Genomic DNA, 15,180 nt, shown 5'->3' on the forward strand with positions numbered 1-15,180 from the left:
GCTATTTTTGTTAATTAGACATTAAGTCACAAGCTGTTTCACAGTTTTATTATTTGGTGCTCCAAAGCTAACCAGCACGTTAGGCTGCTTTGAACGGTGAAAGCTATATCAACTGAGGTAGGACTCACAATTTCTGGCTATGCATCGGGGCTTTACTAGGTACGCAGAATTATTTTCTATGAGTAACCTACTGATCCTAGAATGGCCTGTGACTTTTCGTGATGTCGTTTTTTAAGGATCTAGAAATGGATCCTTTTTTCAAACTTTGCCATTTGCATGCGACATATCAGCTTTTATAAACCCTGTTCCTTTAAATTTTATGTGGCGTGTCTTTTTCCGCTTCTTACGCTATCATTGAATAATTGCAAACGACTAGTCTCGTTTTCTCGGTCTTTTCATAACTTTAGTTCTTTTAAAGGGCCCACGCACTCCTTTCTACATGTGCAGCGCTGGCAGGGGCGGATCCAGACCTCCATTTTAGGGGGGGCGGTTCCTCGGTGTAAAACGGCGGGGGGGGGGGGGGGAGTGTTTATATTTTTTGTGGAGTTATCGTTTTTCCTAAACTCTGATAACATAATATAGATCTTGAGAGCTTTTGTATCGGTTTACCTGTCGGGGATGAACTTTTTGAATTAAAACCTTTCGGGTGACCACGCTAGAGGTAAGTATCTAGAAAATTGTGGTGGCACTATCCTTTCTGAACACCATAACGCAAGGAATTTTGTAGTTCATAGAAAACGGGATTACTCCATTCGCGTGGCAGCGCGCTAGAAATGGAACAAGAAGTTTAACTACTGGGATGTTTGGTGCTATAGCGGCTGTGACAATTCCAGACAGTGTAACTTGATGGCTCAGATATCCCCGGCGGGGCTACAACTTTCGGGCTTCTTTTGCTTGAATATTCATATATTCTCGTTACACCCGGAGAGCATGTACGGAGAGCCAACCTTTGCCAACTATACGGAGGAAGCTCATGCAGCTAATGACAATCCGAAAAACGTTTTAATCTAAAACTCGGCTGTTCTTTGAGATTAAGTTTGGCATAGTAGTTAGAGCTTTATATTCAGTGCCAAAATGCAGAACGTAGTTTTAAAACATACTTTTCATTGTCGCCGGTTGCTTCAATGGAGCGAGTACGTTGCAAACAAGCGACAAAAATGGCCCGGCGGCTTCGACGCTGCTCGCGGCGTCAAAACACTGTTGACGCAGCGAGCGAAACGAACGCTGCCAGGCAAGTTCGTCGGTTCTTCGCCGTATATTTGGAATGTCCAGAGCGCAGCACATGCGGCATTGCCAACCCAAACTCGTGTTTTCACTTGTTCTGGATGCAACTCAAGAGAACGAAAGCGAATAAGTGTTGAATATTTTTGAAACCATGTTGCAGTTCGGCAACTATAACTTTTAAACTTAGACAAGACCTTAAACCAGCAATGAATCCTTCCAAATTATAATCAGTTGCACTTCGTCTGGATATTTTCTGTATGAAAAGAACACTTACTTGTTTCTGGGTAGTTAGCTCATTCGTCAGGGTCGAGAGGACAGGTGCAGAGATATGATGGGGCACAGCGGTTGTCCGGTCGGCGAATCTCAACTGGGCTAAAGGCCGACCACGACTGCACCATGGATGTTTGGGAGCCGGTGTTCACTCGAACGGGCACAGGCACTGTCTATTTAATTTTGAAAGGGCTCGTTTTCCCCAAGTCCCTAGGTAGGGAATTCAAAGCCGCAGTTGCAAACCAGCAAGCCCCGCCTCTGTTCCGTTCGACACACACATATTCGCTCCTGCAAAGCCGCGCGAAAGCTCTGACGTCAATCCACAGAAGTCGCGTTTAACTCGAAAAGTAAAGGCGGCGCCAAGGGGAGACAAAGGGTAGCGGGCGCCTTTCCTAAAATATGTCCAGCCACCCTAAGTTGAAACGGCATTGTATACAAATAAATGCCTACGGCGTCGGCTTGAGGACCCCGTGTAAGCAGCCTCCAGCCTTTAGAGTGCTCGTACCGTTTATCGTTCTTTTATTAGCTTCCCGCCACGAGAAGTCGTACCGCAGGCGGTATGAAGCCCATTACAGGAAACATCTCCCCCTTCTGGCGCTCGTCGGCTTCTTTCTGTAGTCCGCGCTGCGGCGCTGATCCTCAGTAAGGGATGGAGGCGAGGACGAAGGCGGGCTTATGTTTAAGCCAAGGTCGTGGGGAAGCTCGGAGCGTCTTCAGGAGAAGCTCAGACCCAGACTACACTGTACCCACAGCATTTGCTTCCTCTCCCAGTTGAGAAGAAAAGCAATTGGTCACCTGGTAGTACAAGCTGCATTCCCCCCCCCCCCCCCCCCTTGGAACGTCTCCTCCTGGTACGTCCCCTCCGCACTTCCCTTGGCAATGAGCACACCGTGCCAATAAGATTCCTTTGTGAGCCTGTGGTCGACAGCATCTCAAAGCAAGCCAAAAAAGACATGCCAAAAGAAAGCCCAGAACCACGAAGAAACCATCAAATGAAAAGTGATGAAAAGGCGGCCGCTAGAGAGGAAGAATAATCCGCTGTGTATAGGATCGTACCGTTGAGGAAGGCTGCTTGGAGTCTGCGTTTCGGAGCTTTCAGGGCACAAATTTTTCGCAGACAACCTCCAGAGAGAGAGAGAGAAAGGGGACTAGATATGTTGAAGGTATTTTCACCCCGTGCCCGACGTGGTGGCCTTGTTTGGAGGTGTGCCTGCAGTCGAGGACCCTGATATTTGGTGCGCCTCCCCACTGTCTCTCCATTTCGAAACTCCTGGCGCCGTCCCTGTCGGGAAGACGTACCGTGATCTTGGCGGAGATAAACCCCACTTTGGAAGCGTCCAGCAGGCGCGTCCACCCACCGCTGTTTTAATCCTTTGTCCCTCGCGTCGATTGTTTACGTTTTTTCTTCGAGCTGACGAAGAACCCCCGGGGGGGGGGGGGGGGTGCCTGGCGAGGCGTTTGGGGGGGGCGATCGCCCCCACCGCCCCCCCCCTTGGATCCGCCACTGAGCGCTGGTAGTCTGGCAAGCTATTTGCGTGGGATTCTGTTTAAAAAAAAATATTTATAGGGTTCTAATTACCGCACATTGGCAAAAAAAAAAAAAAAAATTTCAACGATGAAGTTGGAAGCTCGCAGTCAGAGGTCTCAGTTAATATACGTCTATTAAGTTTTATTAAGTTTATTAAGTTTTATTAAATATATATTTTTACCGAATACAGACGTTCCATCCTGTAATTTGGTAGCGTTGGTAGAATAAGTTAAATATTCAAGTTTATACAAAGATCTTGCATAAATTCAGGCCAGTTTAGGAGATTTAGCTGTAAGGTACCATAAACAAAAGAACCTTGTTCACTTCACATCGTTTGCTAGTGCAGTGGCTGACGAAGCGGAAGGCCCCGGTAAAATGCAAAACACAAGCGTACACAGGACACTGAAACACTATCTCATTCTAGCTCGCCTCTGCAGAGCAGTACTGCCGTTCTCACACGATAAACATGAAATGTCCGTTCGTACTTTTGTAGTTTGTGTTCTTTCTTTATTAGAAAGAAGAGGGGCTGCCTTCAACGACACTGCGGTGATAAGTAGTTGGTTAGAATGCCATGTGCCACCAGCACCAAAGTTTGATGTAGTACAGGCAAGCTTCCCAGCAGTAGAAAAAAATCTCGATAGAAGGCCATACGTAAAATGGAGCGAACGATGGTGTGGCTTGATGCTTCTAGGAGTGAATGTTCATAATAGTGATGGCGCCGTAGGGTGTTTTTTTTTGTGTCACCACTCCAACTGTGTACAACAGTTTCGGGAGATAGTGCTGGCATGCCAGAAGCGGCCACGCATCCTTTTTTTAATAAATTAACTATTTTTATACAGATGTTGGCGCTGTCTATAACGTGCTGCGTAATCCATTACAGTTAAATAAATATACGTATACTTATCATGACCAAAGACATTAGGTTGTATAACACCATATTATGTTCCCCTATTGATTATCAATGTGCTATCGGGTCGGGATGAAATGAAAACATCGGAGCGCGTGGCATTCGATACTTACTGCGCAACCCAGAGGCAACAAGGGCCTGATAAATCTGCAGAGTGGAGGGAGGAGCTACGAGGGTACGCACATCGGAATAGGCGAGCACCCTCGCAACCCTCTTTCCATCCCGTAATTTGATCAATCCCTAGTTGCCCTATGTAAAGGAGCAATTATCGCATGCCACGCACTCCGCTGTTCGTATTCCATTCGCACTCAAAACTACATAGAGACAGAAAAAAAAAAACGAACATATTAATCGCATAAAGAAGCATGCCAGTCATTGCGCCACATACAGTAGATATACATATCCCGTAAGTCAAGCATAATAATTTGTTCCTTTCTATGAATTGCGGCGTCTCCTGGTTAATGCTGGGCACCTAAAGTCACACAAATTTTGACGGTGTTGTTCCTCGCTTTACGATCTCTTTGTAATTTCGTTGCGATACGAATTTATCTTAGTTCTGTAGTCAAAGGTGCCACGTTGTTTCTAAACTTTTAATGACATTTACCGCTTTTGTCGGTAACAGGAGGAGATAGCTGAGCTCTGCGATGTCCTCAAATCCTGGAATAGCAGACCGGCACCAACGGCAGACGTGATCATGTCGAGTGTCTCGAACAACATAACCGCTCTTGTATTTGGAGAGCGCTACGGTCACGATGATCCCAGGCGGCAGTTCCTCAACCCACAATTAAAGATGATCGCGCGCAACGCAAGCTTCGCTGCTGCCGGGGATTTTCTGCCCGCCGTGTGGAAGCTGCTGTCCTACTCTTCATTGTCTAAGTCTCGCCTCTTCAGACAATATATGGACGGTCTCGTTCATTTTATCAGGCAAGTACTAGAGCCTTACACAAAATATGCAGAAAAACGGCACATTTCATGTCGACAACTTACAAATCTTGCGCACATTTTCATACTAACGACTGCGACATCTGGGGCTTAATCACCATACCTGCCCTTTACCCCTTTGGTTGAGCATACTACAGACATCTGGTCCTGTATCGCTATTGCGTGATGCAAGCTAAACTTCCATAGGCTAGAAGTTGTAGCGCACTGGCTTCTCATAGACAGCGGTTGACACCAGAAGCATATTTGAGTTGACTGAATTCCCACTAAACATAGACACGTCACAATTACGAACTTAGGCTGTAACACACTTCCTACGTCGTCCTGATATTTCCAGTTACCTTATCATTCCTCAATCGTAGTTTAGAGTTGTTCTACTGTGAAGTAGTTCTTTAATAAAAGAAGTCTGACTTTTACTTGCAGAAAAGAGGTCAACGAACATTCTAAAACGCTAAGCGCAAACGTGAATAGGGATTTTATCGATGTTTATCTGAAAAAGATAAGCGAGAATAAGGGAAGAAACTCAAGCTTCAATCGTGAGTGCATTCTTACCTGTGCTGAGTTTGTTTGCTCTGAATAGGGGAGCATTATTAACGGTAGCACGTGGCGACTTCCGATTTTCTTGCAGTACACACTTTGATAGGTAACGTCCAGAATCTGTTTGGAGCCGGATCAAACACGGTCAGCACCAGCATAGAATGGATTTTGCTCCTCTGTGCCCGGGACCCGAAAGGTGTTCAGAGGAGGCTACAGCAGGAGGTCGACAACGTGCTGGGTAGGGAGAGGGCTCCCGGATGGGAAGACAGACATAGGATGCCCTATACCATGGCAGTAATCTGGGAGACGCTTCGCTGGAGGACCATAACTCCGTTGGGACTCATCAGGGAGTGCGTATATATCACTTTGTTCCTTTGAATTTTATTTATTTTTTTCGGTTATTTTGTTTCGGCACTGGTGTCTTTTCGGAGGTACGGCTGGCGACTGGGGTGAAGGCGCCAGAACTAAGAAGCACGCCGGTCGAAAGATGTGCGGCAAGCAAGTTCGCCCACTTGTGGCGCAGAGGGTGTGCTAACGGGAAAACGCCGAGCTATGACTGGGAGTATGACTGCGAGACTCGAAGGCAATCTGCCCTTATCTCTACCCACGTCAGACTCAAGGGTTTAGAGGCGAATCGCCGGCGTCGTCTGCGAGGTATAAAAATGGCTGTCGTAAATTTTCTGCGGCTTTCGGAAATACACCGTTTTTTTTGCAAGCTCGGATATATCCTTGCAGGAAGGGGAAAGGACATTCCTCGAAGGTTGCGTTTTTTGTTGTCGAAAAACTGCCAGACTCCTTCCAACGAAAGAGGAACCCACGGACAAGAAGCCGAGATAATGCTCCAGACCAAGGACCGACCCAACATGGGCGGCGTTGAAGCTTCGTTGCACATTTGATCTGCCCGTCTTGCCACGTCTTCTCTCCTGCTCTTATAGGCCAGCTACACTTCTCAAGCTTAAAAAGACGCGTTTTGGAACAGGATGAAAAAAATCATGACTTTGTTTTAATCAATTAAATCAGTTCTGTTTGATTTAAATACGATTAATTGATTTTTATCACAGTACCCAGAAAATAGACTCTTTATTACTACATGTATTTTTAAATATAAAAAAAATGTTTCATATAAATCCATTCGATCACAGATAACAATGCAGAAGCAAAAATAATAAATATGTAAACTGCCGTTGACTCAACTACATTTTATTCATGTAACCCATGTAAACAAAAACGGCTTGATTCTTTTAGTTACCTTGCTTGCGTGCTCTGATTTGCTTGCACTAAGACATTGCGTTTTAACGTTTTTTCTTCCTTCTTTTACGCTCTGGTTTGCTTGCAATAGGAGGTCACGTAAGTGACGAACGAAGTAGAAGATAGTAAGAAAGCTAAATTTTTGATTTTTTTAAAAGAGCAATGCGTTTTGCTCGTGCTCAGCCTGATTTAGATCTTGCCTAATGATTTTTTTTAAACTTTAGTACAAATCAAATGCACATACAAAGCATCAAATGATAAAAAAAAACTGGAAATAAAATATTTTTGGGGAAATATTTTTGAGGGAAAGGTTTGATTTAACCCATTATAGCAGAAGTGGTCTGATATATATCATGATTCAAATAATGATTTAGATAATCTCGACTTTTATTTTCCTTTCGTAATGACTTGCTCGGCAAATTGCACTCAATACTCAAACATAGTGAATTCATTGTTCAGTCTTGTATTGACTATATAAACACCATAATACACCTAAAAGATATTGTTTGGCTAATGTACTGCAATCTACAAATTGAATCATAGGCTGAACGACACAGCGAACAATATTTTACCGTAGCAATTTTTCATACCTCTTTCACGTATTGCGTTTTGCGTAAGTCTGATACTCTTCCACGCAGCGAATTTTATTCCGATCTTCGCATTCTCGTATGCAATAATCGTTGAAGGTTGCGCTGCAAGCCTTTGTGAACCGTAGCAGCAGTGGTGGTTTGGTCCGAGAAGAATGTTACAAGGAACTATGCAGCTATCAAAGTGCAGATTGACATGATTGGTATGTAGCAAGCCTCAGCACTCACAAATCAAATAATGAAGACGGAAAATAAACAATCATTTTAACTTTCAAGTTGGGAAGTGCAGGCTATTTTCTCTCAGAAGTGTAGCACCTTGAAAGGGCCAACGTTGCGAAAATGAGTTTGCCAGTTATGTACTCCAAAGACCCGAATACTACATAACTTTCATGGACATCAAAAACTATTCCTACAACAACATCAGGGAACGGGAGCTGTCCAACAGTAGAGTGACTGTACTTTCCCAGAATACGGATTTTCTGCTGTTTATGGTGAAACTAGAGGTTCGAGCCAGCCGAGTTTTCCGGTCGGCTAACTTCGACCACGTTAATTCATAACCATAAAACGAATATGTAGCACGTGAAGTGCTCCCTCTGGAGATAACGCGGTAACTCTGAACAGCATTTTAGGGGTAATCGGGAAGGGGGCAGGGGTCGTTTTAGAGCGCAGCTCTTAGGGGCCCGTTCCCGGCTTGAGCGGCGTCGCCGTCGGCGTCGGCGTAACCAAGGTCACCCCAAGGTACGTGACCCCCAAGGTCATCAAAAGGTCACGTGACCCCCCAAGATCACCACAAGGTCACGTGACCCCCAAGGTCACCCCAAGGTCACCCCAAGGTCACCCCAAGGTCACGTGACCCCCAAGGTCACTCCAAGGTCACGTGACCCCCAGAGGTCACGTGACCCCTCCCCTAGGGTCACGTGACCCACAAGGTCACGTGACACTCAAAGTCACGTGACCCCCCGACGTCACGTGACCCCCGAGGTCACGTGACCACCCCGAGGTCACGTGACCCCCTCCCCGAGGTCACGTGACCACCCCCAGGGTCACGTGACCCGCCGCCGAGGTCACGTGACCTCCCTGATGACGTCATAGTCACTGACGTCACCGGCATCCGCATCGTCATCGTCATCGTGACTGATGACGTCATCAGTGACGTCACTGATGACCTCACCGTCATCCGCATCGTCATCGTTATTATCTCTGATGACGTCATCAGTGACGTCACTGATGACGTCACCGGCATCCGTATCCGCATCGTCATCATCACAGATGACGTCATCAGTGGCGTCACTGATGACGTCACCGACATCCGCATCGTCATCATCGCTGATGACGTCACCGAAGTCCTCATCGTCACTGATGACATCATCGGCATCGTCACGTGACCCCCCAGGTCACTTCACCCCCCCCCCCCACCCTTCCCCCCTCCTCCTCAAGAGCTGCGCTCTAATTCGGTGTTACAGGGAGTTGTAAACGGCTTTCACTTTTTTTTTACGAAAGTCGGATCAAGGATCTCGTCCGATGTTCCGCGAAAGAAGAATACCCGAATATTTGCTCGCTGGCGAGCCGGCTTCGTAAATATTTCACACCTCGAATCTATTTCATTGCACATAACGGCCATCTTGTAGCCATCGAATTCCTTAAGATTACCTGTTTCTTAAACGAACCATCGGAGGAGGCACGGCGCGCCGGGAACATTATGCGCTTTTATTTCAGACTGCTGCGAAACGTACCAACAATCGATGTTACTGGTCGGACATAGTGAAGGGATAGACTCCTCCACTGACTCGGGTTTTACGGAAAACACGCTGCTGCTCGAAATGCTCCTCAGACGAGGAAATTTTGAATCCAATAAAGAGCAAAATGAGTTTTGCGTCGCACCTTTTATATGCCATTTAATATTTATACGTAGGGTGTTTTAGCTCGTCTTGGCTTTATACATGGGTCCAATTTTAGGTAAAAAGTCAGTTTAAGATTTTGTTGCTTTCCTTTGCATTGCAGGGCTGAACGCGATACCAGTATAGGCAGTTTCCACGTTCCCGCTCACACAGCGGTGATTTTCAACTTCTGGGCAATCCATCACGACCCCGAGATTTGGAGACACCCTTTCGATTTTGACCCTACTCGCTTTTTGAATGCAGATCGCACTAGATTATTGCCGAAGCCAGCGGCGTTGATGCCTTTCACTGCAGGTAAGCCACTTTTGAACCTGAAAGCAGGGCTTCGATAGATAAATGAAAATACCCTTTCAACTAAAAAGCGTAGCAAAACTTCGCTTTTCATAAATGAGAAGTTCTTGAAGTGAGGACCAACTTAGTTGGAAAATGTAAATTTTGTACATATTTGTATATCACATATAAGCGTACAGCGAAGATATTTATAGATCAAAGTTTCAAAAGAAGCGAAAATATGTATATAAAAAAGTTATGTACTTGGCGCATATACGGATCTGCCAAAAAATGAAAATGAAGCGAGGAAAAAATGAATACCTTTACAATTATGGGGTGGTTTCATTTGAAATCGAACACGCTTGTCGGGGTGGGTCTTTTGATTTTTTTTTTAAAAATATATGTAATTGCTTCATTTATGAAAATAACAAAACCGCTCTCCGAAATTTAAAAAAAGAAAAAAAAATTTCGCTTCACAAAAGATTGTTGAGTGGAGCAGGGTGAAAATCTGTTTTTTACTCCGTGATTTTTCTACCCAGTTCTGTACGCTGGTATGAATACGGGAAGCATACAAAACTCACAGTAATTTTTTGTGCTCTTGTATGTTATTTGGGCTATGTTTTAGTTCAAAGGAAAATACTTTTGTATCTTTGTTTATTGAGATAAAAAATGCCAAACATGGTCTCTTTGACAATCCGGTGACATCTTCAGAGCCTTGTAACTCATGAGTTGTTATATTTGTCACTTATTCAATACCATGCGGGTGTAGCCCTATACATGGGCTATCGATGGGCATAAGTTTGGTTTATTATATTTTCACTGAATTTTTTATATAAAATTTGAAATATCGTTGAAAATGAAATTAACCGATATTTTGAACTCACTTTATCAAAAAAGGTTATCTTTTATTTCGTTAATTTTTTTTATTATTGCTGCCGATCCTATGAGGATTTAATTGGCTTGATGCGATTTCCCCCTTTTTTGTTGTATCTTCTCTAGAAGTGATCGAAATCGCTCCCACGAGACAATGCGGTGACAACTTCAGAGCCTTGTAACTCATGAGTTATTATATTTGTCGCTTACCAAATGCCATGCGGGTGTAGCCCTCTCCTTACAAGTGAAAGCAGAGCGCTCCACCTGTAAGGAAAGGTCCCGGGTTCGATACTGCACCAGGCGGATTTTTCGGTCGCACACTTCTCACCTAGCTGTGTTTGGAGATTTGTGTTCGTCCTTTGTCCCTCTTGTTACCCTTCTCCGGGCCGTGACGTACCTCCGGTCCGAAACCTCGCCGAACGCAATGTGTATCAAATCGAGTTTTTCTACGCTTGGAAACAAAATGTCCAGCTCGGTCGAATTTTTCACGTCCTGACAGAGTTCGCCAGGCAGAGTAGTCGGGAACACAAGAAGCATTGTTTTTTTTTACGTATACCGGTCTTTATTCGGACTTGCCAGCACAAAGAAGTTCAACCTTTTGTAACCAAAATAGCCAGATGCCGAAGGGGCGACTCGGAAAGGAGAAAATTCGAAATAAGCCTGGGCATATGAGGCAAAATTACGTATTTGGATCTTACCGAGTTCCGCCATCCACAGAGCCAATCGCCATGCTTGTGCGTTTCGCCAAAACCAAAAAAAAAAACAAAAACAAAAAAACACGTTAATCATTATGCTGCAACTTTAGCAAGAGTTTAAACAAGGGCAGGGACGCGCTCACCAACAAGTATATAATCAAGCGTCTGCGTGCAAACTAATGGAGAAAGGGGCGGACGCCGTTCCTTAAGATGGGGTAACGTGGATTTCTGGAAGTGAAAAAGTGTTTCGTCAAACCGCTCTCCAGCACACCCACGGCACATGGCGATGTCTCTAGCACGTTTGTAGTCGGGACTACAGTCAATGGATCCCGGAAAAGTATCGCCATTCCCTTCCCTGCCTCCTAGACGGTCACGAATACATACTAACCTACAGACGACCAAACCTTGCAAGATGATTGACTGATCGCGCTTAGTTGCCATGGCCATCTCCATTTTTGGTCCATTCAAATTTTCGCAACTTCAAAAAGGGCGCTGTGAACCATAGCACGAAGCTCGCTATTGATCATCATAGTAGTGAAAACGTTCCTCGCCCATACAAGTGTTTTTGACGGTGTGCATGCAATCCACTTATCGATCATGCTCCGCAGATCTCTTAGAATTGTTTTGTTGTTCTTGAGTTCTGAAAAACAGGAAAAGTATTTTTAAAGGAGCACTCAAGTGGTTTTTGAGTTCGTGTTTTGATGATGACAGCTGAATTTAGACGCCCTAAGTAACCCTAAAAACCAAAAAGTACAGTCATACGGTGATTATTTATTTAATAAAATGTAATTAAAGGCGGCCAAACCTCGGATCCATCCGAAAACGAAATCACTCTCATTGGTCCTCGCACGCTTATCAAAACGCTCTCGGGCCAATGGTGTTGGACGACGTTCCGTCGCGCAGTGATCCCGAGGTAGCCGCATCGGCCGAACCTCTTTGTCATTTGAGCTTCGATCATGGCGGAGTTCTCTACGCTCGAGGACCTGGCGCCGTTAGAGGTTGAAGTTCTTCGGCGGACAGCCGACCTGGGGATGATTTCCTGTGATGCCACTCCGATGTGCGATGTGGACGATAGCAGCGCTTCGGAGTCATGTTCGGGTTCCGAGGACGACGAAACGCCCCAGCCGCAAACGATTTGCGGTTGGGGCAAATCGTAACCAAACCAACGTTTGACATCGCAGCGTTACCTCTGGTACGTGATGTCAAACGATGTCGCCACGTTGACTTACGCCTCGGGAGGACGGGGGGAAGGCTGGTTCAGACATGTGCAACGAGCGTGTACCTACGACTGCGTCCGGAGCGACCGGAACGACCGCTCTGCGCCGCGCGTACACACACCTGCAACCACTACAAGAAGCGCAGCGGGTCGTCAGCACGGCGACCGCTTCTATACGCCACCGTCAGCTGTTTCAGCGGCCCCTGTAAAAAGGGGACGCACTGCTACTCAATGCCGTACCATATTAAAGACAGACAGTTTTCTATAGCCTAAAGCTTTATTATTATTTTTTCTTGATAGGCTTGCAGGGTACAGTGGATGAAAAAAAAGAAAACCAAAAGATGCAGTCCGCTGTCTTGGACGATCACGACTCTAATACACGACATTGCAATAGTACAGATATCGCCACACGCCTTTTCTACGATTATAAACGACAATGTAAACTTAGCAGCGATATTTCAACGTAGAAATATGATTTCGTGATCAGATAGACGTTGCGAGCGTTCAAAATTGCTAACACTAATCACTTTTCTCCGGTGATGAAAACGCGTGAAAATTCGCATCCTTTATACGGTACGCGCCAGTAATACTTTGAACTTGAGCACACGCATGAAATGCGCCAAATAAGAAATCCGGGCGATGTTCGAGGACACAAATGCTTAGAAAGCACCATTGTAGTCGAAGTAAACAAACACGACGGCACGGGCGTTTCTGCCGTCTTGAGAGTGCCGCCACGACATCGCCGCACGCGTAGGTGAATCTTCCGTTCTAGTACGTGCTGGGTTATCATAGCGACACACGACGAAAATTAACAGTCAAGGATAGTGCTTTTACGCGGAACGATAACCTTTCACCACGCCGTCGAGGCCGCCCATCACCACCACCGACGCCATGTTTGCGGAAGGAGCCGGCCGGCCCGCGACAGACACGACCGGCCTGCAACGCGCGGAGATACGTGCGCTTCCGCGCATCCCTGGGGAACGGGAAATTCACCCCCCGCGGAGGAAGGCAAGGAGAAAACGTAGTCCCTTGTTTGTGAAACGATAATTGCAGTATCGCGTATTCTAAGCTAGAAATATTTTACGTCTTGTGAAATTATCATGCGCAACATATTTAAATGAACTGAAAATTGTTTCTTTAGCGAAACATTACAAAGACCGCCAACATTTTCAAACATACAATAATTTCATTGGTCCTCGCAAGTACAGAAAAGAGCCCGCACGTATTTTATTCCTGCGTAATTAATAGACGGTTCTGTCTTCTAAAACTGAAGATACTCATTCACTGACACTTCCTTAACGCCATCGCACCAACAAGTAGCTTCTCCAAAAAACGCTTGAGTGCCCCTTTAAGTCCGCCGAGCAACGGCGCCGCATGGTTGGTGGTGCGAAGATGGGGGCGCTGCTTCGCCGGTGTGTAGGTAACACAATTTAGGCATTCAAGAAATGTCTTGATAAAGCAAGCTGTCACCGGGAATATGGGCCGGCTCATCAGGAATCGTGAGGTGGAGGAGAAACTGCTCATTACGTGAACCTAAATGGCGACCATACAGGGAGCTTGGCCCTACTTTCCCAGGATTCAGTCACTTTAGTCAGGACTAGAAACACTAAATAAGCTACGCCTAAAACTACGGCACTCTACTGCCCGATTTTCGAGTAGGGTCGCCATTACGGTGCTGAGTGCAGAGCGGGCGCCATTGGCGATTGTTGTGATCCTCAACTGCGACTTTTTAGGCTTACGATGAGCTATTGAGAAGCTCAGGTTACATCTTTAAGCTCTGTGCGCGGAGTGCTTTAATATATCTGCACGGCGGAAACGCGTTTCTTCTGATTTCAAATAAAGCTTTACTCCCCTGAAGAGTATGATTTTAAGCGCCAAAATGGCTGACCTGAAGCGTAGTTCATTGAGTGGCTGTAGCCATGACGATCGATATTACGTGAATTCCATAAGCAGGAAGCTTATGGAGTCGACGTGACGCCACCAAAGGTAAATCCGGAGGAGACTTCATGGTCCACGGGGACACGCCCCCATCACTGACCAAACACTGACAAAACCAAAAGACGCATTTGGACGCAAAGGACACCCTTGGGCACCCCCGGGGGCGTTCACACCGACGGCGACGTCTACTTCCGCTTCACTTAGGATTTTCTCGTTTGGCTGGCTTGATCCTGTATGTCGCCTACTCTTCTTCCTATTCCTATGATTGATACCTTTTTTGAAAAAGGAAGCCCGTACTCACAGAAGCCGAACAATTTACAGGAAGGCGTATGTGCCCAGCAGAGACGCTTGCCATGATGGAGATTTTCATGTACCTGTCGACACTGATGCAAACGTTCACGGTACTACCCAAAGAAGGGGAGACAATTTCATTGGAGATTCACCAAGGAATAAGTACCATCCCTCTACACACCCAAGAGCTCAGATTTCTGCCGAGATGAAGAAGACGCTTGCTGCGGGGCTCAATTGTTTCCGGACAGATCACTAGGGCACTGTCTGGAAGCAAAAATTACCGAAAAAGAAAGTGAATAAAATCAAGATTAAAAAAAAAAATCAGATTTATACGATGGCCATTAGATTTATTTACTTTTAATCATATTGTTTTTACTTAAGTTACTGCTATAAAATAGTAATTATTTACAACTACATGTATTTTTAACGTGGCAGATTTATTGATCAATTAATCTACTCACTGATAAGAATGGGGGAGAAAACATTACTTTAAATGCGAAGTACAGTTTATTAAGAAACGTTTATTGTTGCAATTCCCCTATACAAGAACAAACGCAGCTTAATTTTTTATTTAGCGAAACATTTTTTCTTTTGAGTTTTGACTTTTTTGGAGTAGGACATTACTTTTCTAGCTCGCGTTTCTTTGTTTTCCGCTCTGATTTGGTTGCAATAGGATGTTACATAGCTCACAAACGTTGTGGAAGGTGGAAATTAAGCTTCGACGCTCCGATTTTTTGAAAAGAGCAGTTTTTTTTTGCT

At 45.3% G+C, this 15,180-nt stretch overlaps 1 protein-coding gene across 1 annotated transcript in view; it reads left to right on the forward strand.

Annotated features, from left to right (window-relative positions):
* LOC115309924 (cytochrome P450 2J4-like) overlaps positions 1 to 14,630 on the forward strand; it is a 45,041-nt gene extending 30,411 nt beyond the window's left edge. The window contains exons 5-9 of the mRNA XM_029968185.3: positions 4,552 to 4,853; positions 5,292 to 5,404; positions 5,497 to 5,755; positions 9,242 to 9,432; positions 14,452 to 14,630. Of these exons, the coding sequence (XP_029824045.3) occupies positions 4,552 to 4,853; positions 5,292 to 5,404; positions 5,497 to 5,755; positions 9,242 to 9,432; positions 14,452 to 14,630 (1,044 nt within the window). The remainder of the gene's footprint in view (positions 1 to 4,551; positions 4,854 to 5,291; positions 5,405 to 5,496; positions 5,756 to 9,241; positions 9,433 to 14,451) is intronic.
* The last annotated feature ends 550 nt before the right edge of the window (positions 14,631 to 15,180 follow it).

Source organism: Ixodes scapularis, unplaced genomic scaffold (genome assembly GCF_016920785.2).
Source record: "Ixodes scapularis isolate PalLabHiFi unplaced genomic scaffold, ASM1692078v2 PGA_scaffold0__279_contigs__length_252992795, whole genome shotgun sequence".
Classification (NCBI taxonomy): Eukaryota; Metazoa; Arthropoda; class Arachnida; order Ixodida; family Ixodidae; genus Ixodes; species Ixodes scapularis.